Below are 14,681 nucleotides of genomic sequence, written 5' to 3' on the forward strand. Positions count from 1 at the left end.
GTTTTGATGTTGCAGATTTTCTGCATCATTCCTGCATCAATTAGCTAAATGAGGTTACTTCCGTTATTTTCATTGTGTTTTTATTTTACATGCTTTTTTATGGCATTTTTTTTCTGCTGTGGTTTTTGTTTCCTTTTGGGATGTCATGTTTTAAATAAAGCTGCCTTTGTTTTTGATCCTTCCTAGAATTTGGGTTTGTTACATTTCAATGATATAGCCAGGTGCAAATTACCTGCATTTGAATGCATTTTTAGTGTTTCCGCAGCAGAAACACCCTTAATATGCATAAGCGATTTTTACCTGTGCATTTTCCTCATCTCATTCAAGTCTATGGGGAAAATCTGCAAATAACATGCATATTTACTGCAAGAAAAAATTGATGTTGCGGATTTATAAAACACACCAAAGGTTAGTTTACACTGCACAAAGAAAGCACAGTATGGGCAGGAGATTTCTATAAATCCCATCTTCTTTGATGCAACTGTAAGACGTTGTGTTTTCACAATGGAAAAGATGGAGATTTTTTTTATCCATCTTTTGTTCATCCAACTATGCTGTTAGTCTGATCAGAGTTTAATTAGAGTTTGATTAGCAGAATTGGCCCATTTTTCTCGAATGAGAGAACCTACGTTCGTCTGCACCTTGCCGTTCAGCTGAAATTACATGTTGCTTTGTATTTCATGGTGGTTTTGTTTTTTTCTGTGACTTCTATTTTGAAGTCTATGGTGAAGTATAGAGAACATGGCCTACAAATCACTTTGGTTTGTGGCACTTTTTATCTCAATGGTGCTTTTTTAAAATGCAGAAAAAAATTATGTTGAAAATTTTATCACTCTCAGCTCCGTAGACGTTTGTCCACAAGGACATCATTGCCTCAAACTGGTAGTTGGTCAAACAGGCCGTCATCTCTGTGGCAACACTTACCTCAGGCAACGAGCCACAGGTCCATCTACAGATATCCACCCATAGTGGGTGTGCCAGACTATATACAGGTCGATCAGCGCCCATTCACATGGGTCGAAACAAACTCGTTAGTATGATTGTTCTGTCCCTATAAGGCACAAGTGGTGTCGGCAGTCACATCCTGTTTCCATAGGCTGATGTGCTGTCAACAACAATGATTTATAGGACCTGAACAGCCATTGAATGAGTATTTTGCTTCTGGGCAGCCTACTGGCGAGATGTTTATATGGGCCAGTGATCGGTAACAAGTGGCCACTGTTATAATGGTATTATCCAGACGTTGATATGGAAATAGGTTTTTGAGCAGATAACACGAAGCCCCTGTTCTAAGTCACTCGTGCAAAGAAACACATAGATGCGAATTAGCAGGAAGGTATTAGATATGTAAGAAATAGAAACATTCTAAAAAGTTACAATTTTCTTATTTTTTTCCTATCAGAGTGCACAATCAAAAGGGATGGTATATGAAAAAAGAACAAGCCATTTAAGCCGTGAAGTCATTGTAAGTAGATGCCAATTATTTCAATCTCTGGCGCAGAAATTATATATATGAGAGAATCTCTTGGTATCATAACTATAATTTAACTATAGCATGAATTACAAGGGTTGGTGAAAGGTAACACCTCTGTGATGTATTTACATGGTTTACTTTAAGGCTGCTTTGTATGTACATGCCTTTTTTATTTTCTCACACTCTCTAACATCATTATTAGGATTACTTGCCAGCCATGATGTTCAACTTTGAAGTTCCCTTCTTGTGTGGAAACAATTACACTACGACGAATATGAAAATCAGACATTTATGCACTAAGGCCCTGAGTCATCAAGACTGGGATTGTTCACGTTTGTTTTGATCATGAGACATTTTGGAGTCGGACACTCCTGTTTCATTTAGGTACACACTTCTTAATGAATCAGGAGCGTCAGACAAGTGGCGTGCCTCTCCGTGTACGCCTTGCCACTAATTTGTGACTTAAGGAACGGTACTGTTCGTTATGAATTTGACTATCAAGGGTTGTCACGTACCCTGTTCCACTCAAGCTCTGTCCACTTTGTCAGAGCTGTGTGAAAATGGCACAAGAATGCCATAAGTTGCAAAATTTTAGCACAGCCGCTTGTTGCACCGGAAATTAGCAACTTTTCAAAGCTTTTTACTCCAGAATTCTGGAGTAAATGTTAGCACATACTGAATATTTCCTGCAATGCTGTCATAACTCTTCCCCCAATGCTGCCATAACTCTTCCTCCTTATGTAGATTAAAGTGACATCAATATTATAATGTCATACATATTAGGCCAAGTTCAAACAAGTATATAAAAAGTTGTTGGATTTTTATTCAGAAAAAAACAGATGGTTTTTTATCTGTATTGTCATCCATCTGTATAGAATTTGTTTTTATACATCAGAAATGAAAAATATTTTCAAGACCAAATTTCCGAAGTTAATAATGGTAATGCACCCATTACAATTGGATGCTATATGATTGATCTGTAAGGGATCTTTTTTTTTTTACATACCTATAGATTTGAATAGGTCAGTGTCATCGGAAATACAGAATAGACTAGTGTATGCTGCAATTGTTTTTAACAATGACATTCAGTCCTTTTAAAGAAAATGATCATCTGAACAGCCCAACTGCATAACATTGGTGTGAGTTGTGTCAGCTTTTTCCATGGACAACACTCATCTCGATAATGTGGTTATGTGACTACAGCCTTACAATGTGGGAGCAAGGAAATTGGGCCTAGATTTTATAGACGGATACAGCTACCGATTACAGATGGCCTGATTGGGGAACATTGCTGACATAGTAGGTGCAATCTCTATGTTATTGGTGCCAGTCGCACTACATAACATGATGTCACGCTTGGCTGCACATTTCACCAACCCTGTGGAAATATCATTTGGAATTGTGTAACTCTTACTTGAATGCTTCTTTTCTATAGTCAATGATGAATCCAAAGGGAGTTTGTAGCTATATTCCGCGCTGCCGCTTTAGACAAATTCCAGGAGAATGCTGTATGATTGCAGTGGTTTTATTCTACGCGTTTCAGGGGTCTCATGCCCCCTTCATCAGGAAATACCAGGTGGAGCTACAAACTCCCTTTGGATTCATCATTTCTTTGGTCACTGAAGACCTGTGGATCTGCAGCAGCCGCTACCTACACGCTCTTATCTCATCCTAACCAGGTGAGCAGATTTCATGATATACTGTCTTTTGTAACGTGGATAAGACCCTATTGCGCTTTTTTGTCTCCCCCTTTTTTTTGCAATATCTTTTCTATAGTCAGCTGACTCAAGTGGTGAAGACTAGAGATGAGCGAATTTGCGAATACGATTGGATTTGAATATTGTTTTTGCAATATTCTTCGAACACAGCCAAACGTCATTTGAGTCAATGAGAGTAGAAATTACCGAATATGTTCGGAACTGATCATGAGACAAACATTCAGCATGAATAGTGTTCGATTATAGCACGAATATGTCAAAATCAGATTCGGGTACAAAATCCGAGCAAATTCCCACATTTCTAGTGAGGACACAAAATTTGGCTTTTCACATTTAGGAATGTACAAATTTGACTGGCAAAATCACAGGTAAATCGTAAGCCTTTGGTTCAGTTTTCTGCTAGAGAAAATCCACAATGAATAGGACCTGTGTAGGTGTACCTTAGTTCAGGTTCTCCTCCCATTATCATTGGTGCATAAAGTCAGGGTTTTCACTATCTGGGTCATGAAAATTTACAGAAACGACAAGAGAACTTCAGGAGATCCGATCACTGTCAGTGGTGATTTTTGGTGGCCGTTGGAAGTTTAGAGGTATCATAACCCACTCCTGCTGATGGCTCAAACATTTTGTATTTTTTTTATTTTTAAGTTGTTGCTTAAAAAAGAACTATAGCGATCTACTTCTATCTACACAAATCTACTACGTAAAACTCATCGCCATGTGAAAAACTTCTTTACCTCATTCTCTACTACTTTGCTGCAACCTATCCAGTGGCTAAATGTTAAGTGTGATACTCCATTAGGGTGAAATACATATTATTCTACAACGTCCAGTGATGTCTGATTGTCTTTCTAGAACCTCTCCTGGTATTCAGTGATAATAGTAATTGTGGGTGATGAATTTGTGAAATTCCTTATGATTTTAGTGAAGGTAACTGTAATCTAAGCGGTGCGGAGGGTGAAGGTTGGTGATCGAAAGAAAGACACGCAGTGAAACAATGGTGGAGGTAGAGATGAAAATATGTGCTCAGTTTATTAGTGAACAGTGAGAGGACACATACAGTGACTGAATACTCAATGATTACCAGAAATGAGAGTGAATGCTAATGAAGGATACAGTATATTGGTGATATTACAGTACAGTATGAAATTACACAGTTAAACTACAGCACTGTTTCATTAGACTCCTAAAACCAGAACTTCTCCGAATCCTCCTGGTTGTGTCTTACCACGCCCCATAACTGTTTGGCGTGTCTTAAAAATGTGATTTTTTTTTTAATGACCTTTTACAATTACTGAGCACTTCTGCCTTATCTCATGGACTTTAAAAGGATCCAAATCTCTGTCTAAATCCATATCCACACACAAATTTAAACCATTTACAATGTGGACATTGATGTCGAAAGACACAGTCCATTTACATGAATTGACTGGTGACACTAAATGACCGCCAGTCAACAAAAATGTAACGATCGGCAGTCTTTTACAAGGCTGTTTACATAGGCAAACCACGCTAAACGGTCTGCGCTGAGTAATTTTGAATAGCTCAATTAGCATGCACGTGTTGCCATTGTTCTCGGCAGCACATACTGTTTACGTAGGGTGATGTGCTGCCGAGAACGATGATATTTGCTTACACCTCACGATTATTGTGAAACAAGTGTTCCCAGGAATGCTCATTTACAATAACCTTTTAGTGTAAATGCAGCTTATATTCACATAATTTCCTATTAAATTCACTAAATTGTGTGGGTAGAAAATTGGACTACTGTCAATCATGCAGGATAATAGAAACACGCGAACTTAGGGATAACTATAACTGCTCAGATCAAAGAAATGAAGTAGGAAATGCAGATTTTTACGACACGCCAATGCAGAACTATGTAGATTTAAGTCTTAACAATACTCCAGTTCTTTTACCCACCTCATCTCATCATGATATGATAGTACCTGTAGTCGCGCATTATGATTCTGTAAAAGGTAATTAATCAGCACTAATGGGTTTTTTTCACTTTTTTTGTAACTTTTACTTTTTGTTTGAATTGTTTGATACATTTGCTTTTGTATAGAATATATGCACAGATGTAGTATTTACTACTATGATCAAAATGACTTTTTCATAACCAATAAATCAAAATTCTCAGTGGTTCATTCAGATTTGTGGTTTGGTTGTTGGTTTCATCTATTTCAAGGGTCAGAAGTTTCAATTTAACAATAGGATTGTTAAAAACTCTGTATTTGGGGCGTAGAAGAAAAATTATCTGGGTATCTATCTGGGTAAGGCTGCGTTCATTACATTGGAGATTATATTAGGAGCTTCTGTTGCAGGTTACGTCACATCTTACAGAAACAAATAGTGGACACCATGACATAAACCCAACAGACCCTGTTTTAAGTCAATGGGTTAGCCTAGAATCCATTAGTGTCCTTCCTGTGATGGATTTGTCTAAATTTCATTGTTCATTTCCACTGGTTTTTATGTCTTAGGAACAGAACAGTGCAGATGTGAACACAGCCTTAAGACTGGAAAAAAATAGTGTAGTTTTATTATATCAGGTAGTACAGGTATTGAGTCCTAGATAAAGTTAAGACTAATGTAGATCAGAAATTTTGATTTTTGTTAAGCTTGAGTTTTGTTCTTCATTTTAGGATCACTTTCCTATGATTATGTTATGGGGAATTAAGACTAAATATTTAAGCTAAGGTGATTTAAGTAAATGGATGCTACATACTAAAATGGACAATGATACACAAATGTTATATTTAGATACATGGAAACATGAAAGTCTGCCTCCATTACTTTAAAGATATATATTGTGTCTATATCTAAATCATTTGATTCACAGTTTATGTAAACTTTATTCACCTCGTATAACTGTAGAGTGTTCTTATGGGCTGAGCTAATAGTCCCGCTAATGATTAGTGGCAGAATGTATATGCTCCAAGCCTATAGACAAATACTGACTCGGCCCATAAAATGGCTACCACAAGAAAGGAGGTGACAGCCATGACTTAAATTGTCTAAGTTAACTAAGTTGTAGTCTAAAAAAGAGGTAGGTTAAAGGAGTGGAGTCAATTAAACATCAATCCTTAAACATCTCTTAAAGCCTCCCAAAAGTACAAGTTCCCAGAATCTCCCCAAAGGAGTCAGGGCTGACTATATGTGTGTATCAGGAGAATTCAATATTTTACCTTAACACTTGCAAAGCTGAGAGGTCTTAAGAGGGGTTTAAGAAGCAACAACTCATTCACACCCTAATAGCACTTAACATCATTCTACCTTCCTTAATTTTTCCCTCTCAGCTATTTTTTCTTAGCATCAGTCTGAGCCTCCTCCTCCGCTGGTTCTTCACCCTCTGGATTAAACACACTTACAGTGAAATCATTAGTCTCAGTGCCATATTTGTTCTTTGCCCGGATGCAATATTTGCCAGAGTCAGCTTGCGAGACGGTGGTAATGGCAAAGCTGGCATATTTCCCGGACTCGAACTTCAGGATGCAGTGGTCATCTCCTGTCAGTTCCCTCTCATTCTTCATCCAAGTGACCTCAGGAACTGGATCACCCCAGATGTTACATGTCAGGTTAAGTGCCTAGAAGCGGACAACACAGATGAGGTCCATGTAAAGAACTACTGGGTTCATGTAACCCCCCAAAAAAACTGTGCGACATGATGATCTTCATTGTGAGGTGGTGGGATCTAATACACATTTGATCTAATGTCATAAATTTGTTGAATGTAGGAGGGATGTAAGTCTTACCTGTTGTGTTTCTCAGAAATAATGGAGTATTCATACACGTCACAACACTGTGACAACCTGGTCATCCATTACCATGACATGAATAATGCTGCATTGTGTGATATATTTGCTGCACTGAAAATTACACTTCTATAAAGGGTCCCTGAGAATTAGCACACTGGAGCTGTGATCTACCGGACAGGATCCTTGACTTCACAGTGACTGAGTTACCACTGCAGATCGCTACCTGCAGGGTTCCGGTTTCCTACAGTCACACATACGAACCGTTACAAAATCAACATCATTCTTTTTTGCCCCTTTTGTTCAGACTTATGACATATTACTTTACCTTTCCTTCCTGTATGGTAACAACATCAGGCAAACCTCCTACTACTCTGGCGCGATCTAGAAGGACAGAAAAAACATCAACAAAAGTATTACAAATTTGGGATGATTGGACAGAAAAGCAGACAAAAAAGCAGGTATGGCTAAGGGACATTTATTTTTAATAGAAAGGCTCTCACTGCAAGACCAACTTGAACTGTCAGCAGGTAAGGGGTACTATGAGACGTTGACCCTCCCCCAGGACAGTTCTACAAATGCTATTTAATGCTTACTTGTTATCATCTTTATGTGCTGATTGATATCAACTCATGTTTTTACTACTTTAGGATGTGCTGTAATCCTTAGGCCAGGTGAAGTAATGATGACATCAGGTCTATAGTCGCAGCACAGAGAATTCGTCCCTAAGTGTCCTGTTAGGAGTGGCATCTTCCTATCCCATAGCACAGCAAGTGTGGGAATGCAAAAGCGGCAAGAGTCTCCTATCACCCAAGTTAGCAGGGAAAGTGGATAAATAGGAGGTCACGTTCTTGCCTAAAAAAGGCATGGTGTAGGGTTGGGTATGACCAGCTGAGAAGACTTGTGTTCTGTTTTGCTTCTCTCTTTAGCCTAGAATCACAACTACACCCAAGGGATTGACCAAGAGCTACCCACCTCCAGGTACCCCAGGTAATCCTTACAAGTGTGCCATGGAAATTTTCTGCATAAACAGAGTGCCTGTATTAACAATGCCATGAAAGTGACCCGATGAACAGTGCTATCAGTGTGATACTAATACTATTCCAGTGCCACCTATACAGTGCCAGCAGTGCCTCCCTATACACAGTCTCAGTATAGTGCCCACAATGAACTCTGCCAGCCCTGCCCTCATAAGCACTAGTGCCAGAAAATGTCCCCCATAAAGAACAGCATCAGCAATGCTTGTGGGAGTAAAACAAATCCTGTGGGGTCCGTACTACATTACCATATTTTATGGGCTAATTGGAGGTGCATCATGTTCTCTTATTGTTTTCTAGGAGCAGCGGGCTTTACTTTAGTAGCAGGAATCATTCATAAAAGCAATGTAAGTGCATGTAGAAGTGTGAAGACTATAGAAGGATACTTACTCTTTTCTGCTATTGCGGCTTGCCTGTTATTGGAGTAAAAGAAAGAAGGATTAAAACTTACTTGCATGTCATATCAGCTACACAGAAACAGAGCTCTAGTTAAAGGGGTTGTCCAGGTGTTTATCAAACTTGTGAATCCTCACATTGTGCACACCACACACTGTGAGGATTCTCTGGTGCCGGCAGCAAGACTGAGTGGTCATGTGACCCCAACGATGTGATATGCATACTTCCAGCCACATTCCAACTAGATGTGCGCAATCTCGCTCAAGTCACTTGTACTGAGCAAGGTCATGGACGTCTAGTCGGAATGTGGTCAGGAATATGCATATCGCAAACTTGAGTACACTCGGTGCTGCTGCCAGTACTGGGAAATCCTCATGGCACGTGCTGTGCATAATGTGAGGATTCACAAGTTTGCAGTCACATGGAGTGACTGCAGAATATCATGGAAAATCTGGACAACCCATTTAATTTGTCTCATGCTCATCAATCTCATCCACCCATTCCAAACAGCATCAGTGTCATTTATGAGGGATAATACAATTATAGGTTTATGATTAAACTTCTTATACTAAAATGGATGTTTATCTTAACATATTGAATGTACACTATATGTGGCAGTAATGGTGACAGCGCCCGGTGCCCTTAGCTTCATTTATCCAAAACTCCACTCACTGTGATACCCAACGGTAACCCTATTTGCTATCATAATCGTGTGGCTCCTGGCCATCATGCAGCTGGCCCCAAATGATGTGGTTCAAAGCTGGTGGACTGATGGCCCGAGGTCAAGAAGTGTTTTATCACTATCGATGGGCAACTCCATATTGATCCAGTGGAGGAAGCTTTGGACGTCTTTCTTTACAAGTATATATGTAATAAACCCATATGACAGCAATATTCACTGTCTAATCTTCTGTAGACCGACTAATAGTAGTTTATTGGTGGAAATAATGGGTCTATTAAATATTATCCTCATTAGCCCCAGAAAAGAACAGTGTTGACAATTGTTAAATCTGGAAACAAGCAGGATCCGTGACTGCTATTAGCAAATATTCAGTAAATCTTTACATCCTGTCATATTCTTTACTTAGCGACAAGAACAATGAACCGCAAATATTGATTAGAAGATAACGCATTCCACCAGGACGCCAGCACCAAGAGACGGTCGATGTTTTTATTAATTTGTAATGTAGTGCGCACGTTTATGATATACTTACTTCAATCTCTGGAATTCAGCAACGGCCTCGTCGAAAGCTGCAACGCAAATAATCATGGGATTAGAAATTAGAGACCGTAAAGGTGAATTCAGGTAAAGTGCAGAAAAACAAGTCTGCTATCCCAGAACCTCTCAAGGCTTGACAAACGTTCTGTGATAAGACCGAAATGTCACCACATGGGCTAATAAAGTCCACACTTTTTACTTATTAATGGAGTGCTGCCTCTTATTATCTTTATCTAGCCATCCATCCATCTATTTAGGTCCTATTTAGTTTGCAGAATATCTTGGATGAAAATGGCTTTGTCTCTAAATATCTGATAAGAATCATGCAAGAAATGAAACCATAAGGACTTGTTTATTGTAGTAGCAGTAAGCTATCATTATTTATGGCTACATAAATCACATATTAATCTTTACCTTGTCCGGAGAGATCTAAGTTCTTTGTGTGAGTATTTTTTCCATCAAACATTTCCAGCACATATTTGCCCTTGTCGCTTGGGGTAGGCTCATTAATCTGTAGCCAGAGCATCTCTCCAGTGACCCCGCTCTTCACTCGCTCTGTGTACTTTATCTTATTTTCACTGTAATGAAACAAGGAATAAACTGAAGATGAATTCAGATCATTTTACATGAGAGCGATTCCAGGCTTTCATCTGTCAGATCTAGAATGTAAAATGACATCCTTCCCTCTGAAACATGGAGATTAGATATGTTTTGTACAAAACCTGCCATGATAGCTATTTTTTAGATGCAGCCTTACCCTTGACTAATCGAGTGACAAGTTCTAAACCGCTACTAGTAAACGCATAAAACATTATCAACTGCATAGCGTGCCAGCGCCATAATGATGCCCGTAAGACCTATGTGCATGATGTCAGGAGTGGTAACCACACAGCAAGAGGGGGAGAATAAAGTGTCCACAGATTTATCTCTATTTATACGGAGTTACAAAAGCAACTGCGCAAGCAAATGTTCTTCCTTCCTTGCGAACTGTGGCTGCACTCAAGTGAACTAGTACCTACATACTGGTGACAAGTGAGTCTCTATTTACTTATGAACTCATATATAATGTACATAAAATCTTACATTTAACAGTGGATGGATCCTTTTGTCTGAAGCCGGGATTGGCAGCGCCTGTGCAGTGTGGTGCCAGAGTCATTGCGTTCATATATTGCACTACAGCACCATTTTATTGAAGACACTGTAAGTGAATTCACAGACACAGTAGCTTCAACAAAATGGCACCGGATATGGCAGGATGCGCACACGTTGACTCCTGCACTATTTTTTTTTAAGAACTGTACTACAACATATACATAGCTGTGCGAACGTGCCGGCTATCACTATTATCCCAGTGGCCAGCGCATGCACATGCTATGCTGACATTGTGGTACGTTACTTCAATAAAATGTCGCCGGAGTCAGCGCATGTGCATACTGCGATCTCCGGCGCCATTTTATTGAAGACAATGTATATGCAAATTCATAGACACAGTGTCTTCACAAAAATGGCACCGGCTAATTAGGTATGTGCATGTGCTAATTCCAGCAACATTTTATTGAAGAATTTTACTACAAAGTCAACATAGCAGTGCGCACGCAGGTCAACACCATTATGCACATGGACGGCGGGTGTGCAATGCTATGTTGAGGTTGTACTACATTACTTCAATAAAATGCTGACGGAGATTGCGGTATGCACACAGGCTGACTCCAGCATCATTTTTTGAAGCATTGTACTACAACGTCAATAGAGCAGTGCGCACGTGCCGGCCATAGCCACTGCATTAGCATGAGCTGACTTCGGCATTATTTTATTGAACTATGCAAAACACTCGACCTACAAAGTCCGGGCACAGTGAAAAAAAAAAAAATAAAAAGAAGGAATGCAGCCAGGAGAGGAAGACATACATAAGCCTCTACTCACAAACTCCTGCACCATCAACTCAACATAAATAAATACCACAGACTTTAAAAAGAGTGGTTCACACAGAATGTCTTGCAGTGTACATGCGCCGACTTTGACACCATTTTATCTTATATATAATGGTGATATGTCCTTCTGTCCGAACCCGGAATGGGCAACCCCTGCGCAGTGTGGCACAGGAGTCAGCATGTGCGCATAGCGTAGGAGTCAGCGGGTGTGTATACCAAACTACGGCGCCATTTTATTGAAGACACTGTGTTTGCGAATTCGCAGACACGGTGTCTTCAACAAAATGGCACCGTATATCATGCACCTGTTGACTTCGGCACTCAGACTCCACACGTGATGGCTATCACCATTATGCCTATGGCCACGTGTGCATACTGCTATGTTGACATTCTAGTACGTTACTTCAATAAAATGGCACCTGAGTTGGCACGTGCTTATACCGCGATCTCTGATCTCCATATTTGGCTCCAAAATATTAAATACTACTTGCTGGATTAAAGGGTAGCTACACAATAAGCTATAATGTGCGTAGATGAAGAATAACACTGTCAGGATGTGATATTTTTTGCCTGTATTTTCGGCAGTTTTATTCAACTTCAGCCTCTAGCTATAAATTTTCAATTGAATGTGAGCTGATGGAAACAGATTTGCTGTTATGATGTCTCTTAGACACAGCACAGCACAGCCCACAGAGTGAAATTGCTGCTTTTCATTCCTTTGTTAGCAGACAGAAACAGCAGCATGTAGGTCAATATACAGAAACCCTGAGCAGTGTAAATGTGAATCCAGCTCGGTTGTGAGCTTAAAGAATTTTAGAAAGCTCAGTGTGGTCTCTCTGTGTCTCCCTCTGCTTGTTTCCACATTCAGCTTCTCACTCCTCTTTAACCCTCCCATCTCCATTGAGCCTAATAAGAGATGTAACCAGATATCTCACTGAGCTGGCCATCCATCTAGATGAGCTGTTTTTTTCCAGAGAGAATTAAGAATTCAAGAGGTAGGAGGAGGAGAAGTGGCTCAAAAGAAGAGAAAAAAGTGGAATTCTATGATAAGATATATTACAATGTTTTTTTAGATTTGCTATATACAGGTGCTTCTCACAAAATTAGAATATCATCAACAAGTTAATGTATTTCAGTTCTTCAATACAAAAAGTGAAACTCATATATGATATAGAGTCATTACCAACAGAGTGATCTATTTCACGTGTTTATTTCTGTTATTGTTGATGATTATGGCTTACAGCCGATGAAAACACAAAAGTCATTATCTCAGTAAATTAGAAAACTTTATAACACCAGCTTGAAAAAAAATATTTTAAAATCCAAAATGTTGGTCTACTGAAATGTATATTCAGTAAATGCACTAAATACTTGGTCGGGGCTCCTTTGGCATCAATTACTGCATCAATGCAGCATGGCATGGAGGTGATCAGCCTGTGGCACTACTGAGGTGTTATGGAAGCCGAGGTTGCTTTGATAGCAGACCAGCTCGTCTGCATTGTGGGGTCTGGTGTCATCTTCCTCTTTACAATACCCCAAGAGAATCTATGGGGTTAAAGTCACGCGGGTTTGCTGGCCAATCATTGATACTGTTGTTTTTAAACCAGGTACTGGTACTTTTGGCAGTGTGGACAGGTGCCAAGTCCTGCTGGAGAATGAAACTTTCATCTCCAAAAAGCTTGTCAGCAGAGGGAAGTGTGGTGCCCCCAGGAGTATGGTCGCAACACTGGCATTGCCTTCCTCCAGGGAGGGTGATGTCAGGTTTGGAAGCAATGAAGGGTCTCTCTGACAGTTAATCTCTACATACAACACAGTTCCCACTCCAGGCCAGCAGAGGAGCTCTGAACCAATACTAAGGGGAAGAGCTTCTCTCTGGGGGCCAGGAGGGGAAATTAGTCAGTTCTGTGAGGAGGGCGAAGTGTGTGGATGTGGAGAGAGGAGCTGGGGGATTGAGCAGAGAGTTGAAGCTCATTCCCAGCTAGAGCGCATGATCTGGAGCCTGGTCTCCAAGGTTGTATGGATACTGACAGTCCTGCAACAGAAACCAGAGGAATAGGAAGCAGTAAATGCTCTATTCCCATCTAAGACTCGGAGGCACAACAGCGTCGTGTGAGCCAAAGGAGATAGAAGGCTACAGCTGTCTGCCATACGAGGTAGATCCAAAAAGAAAGAAGAAGGAGGAACGTCAGTGTAACACAGTACTGCATGTACCTCAAGTAAGCGCTAGAGAGGAGACTACACAACCCATCTGATAGAGAGATTCCTAAGTTGCTTCCAGGCTAATCAGCTCCTATGCCATCTGTAATCTGGACCCTGGACTGCACTTACAAAGTAAAGGTAAAGAAACTACACTTTGTTGTGTCCTTGCCTTCTTCCTGCAACTTCTTCAGCACTGCTACATCTCTGTGCCAGACATTGCACCCTCTTCCTCAACACCTATCCTCTTCATCTACTCACTGCCCTGGGACTACAGCCCTGCCTGTGGAGGGCTACAACATCATTGCTGCACTACACCATCTGTCCCAGAGGATCTGTCTGCAGCGTCTGCTTAACACCTCCCTTGCCGAACACCACAGGTGGCGTCACAAATCATCTATTCATAAACTTTATTCCCATCACTCAACCCCTTTTACATGTGTGCCCAGGGCCACGGACCGGGTCACCGCTGCTGTGACAATCCCCTCTGACAGACCGGCCCGGTACCGAGTACCCCACAGCCCTGGGAGGGCAACCCAGAAGCATGAAGTGATCTAAAATTTCCTGGTAGACGGCTGCGCTGACTTTGGTCTTGATAAAACACTGTGTACCTATACCAGCAGATGACAGTTCCCCAAACCATCACTGAATGTGGAAACTTCACACTTGACCTCAAGCAGCTTGTATTGTGTGCCTCTCCACTCTTCCTCCAGACTCTGGGACCTTGATTTCCAAGGTCTAGTGTGAAGTTTTCACAATCAGTGATGGTTTCGGGAGCCATGTCATCTGCTGGTGTAGGTCCACTGTGTTTTATCAAGACCAAAGTCAGCGCAGCCATCTACCAGGAAATTTTAGAGCACTTCATGCTTCCCTCTGCCGACAAGCTTTTTGGAGATGGAAATTTAATTCTCCAGCAGGACGGGGCACCTGTCCACACTGCCAAAAGTACTAA

At 40.6% G+C, this 14,681-nt stretch overlaps 1 protein-coding gene across 1 annotated transcript in view; it reads right to left on the reverse strand.

The window, feature by feature from the left end:
- Positions 1–4,192: 4,192 nt before the first annotated feature.
- Positions 4,193–14,681, reverse strand: part of MYOM1 (myomesin 1) — a 190,527-nt gene continuing 180,038 nt past the window's right edge. The window contains exons 33-37 of the mRNA XM_073550891.1: positions 10,017–10,180; positions 9,598–9,634; positions 8,378–8,400; positions 7,279–7,334; positions 4,193–6,782 (exon numbers count right to left, since the gene is read on the reverse strand). Of these exons, the coding sequence (XP_073406992.1) occupies positions 6,495–6,782; positions 7,279–7,334; positions 8,378–8,400; positions 9,598–9,634; positions 10,017–10,180 (568 nt within the window). The 3' untranslated portion in view covers positions 4,193–6,494. The remainder of the gene's footprint in view (positions 6,783–7,278; positions 7,335–8,377; positions 8,401–9,597; positions 9,635–10,016; positions 10,181–14,681) is intronic.

Source organism: Dendrobates tinctorius, unplaced genomic scaffold (assembly GCF_039654945.1).
Source record: "Dendrobates tinctorius isolate UK_male_01 unplaced genomic scaffold, ASM3965494v1 ptg000171l, whole genome shotgun sequence".
Taxonomy (NCBI): domain Eukaryota; kingdom Metazoa; phylum Chordata; class Amphibia; order Anura; family Dendrobatidae; genus Dendrobates; species Dendrobates tinctorius.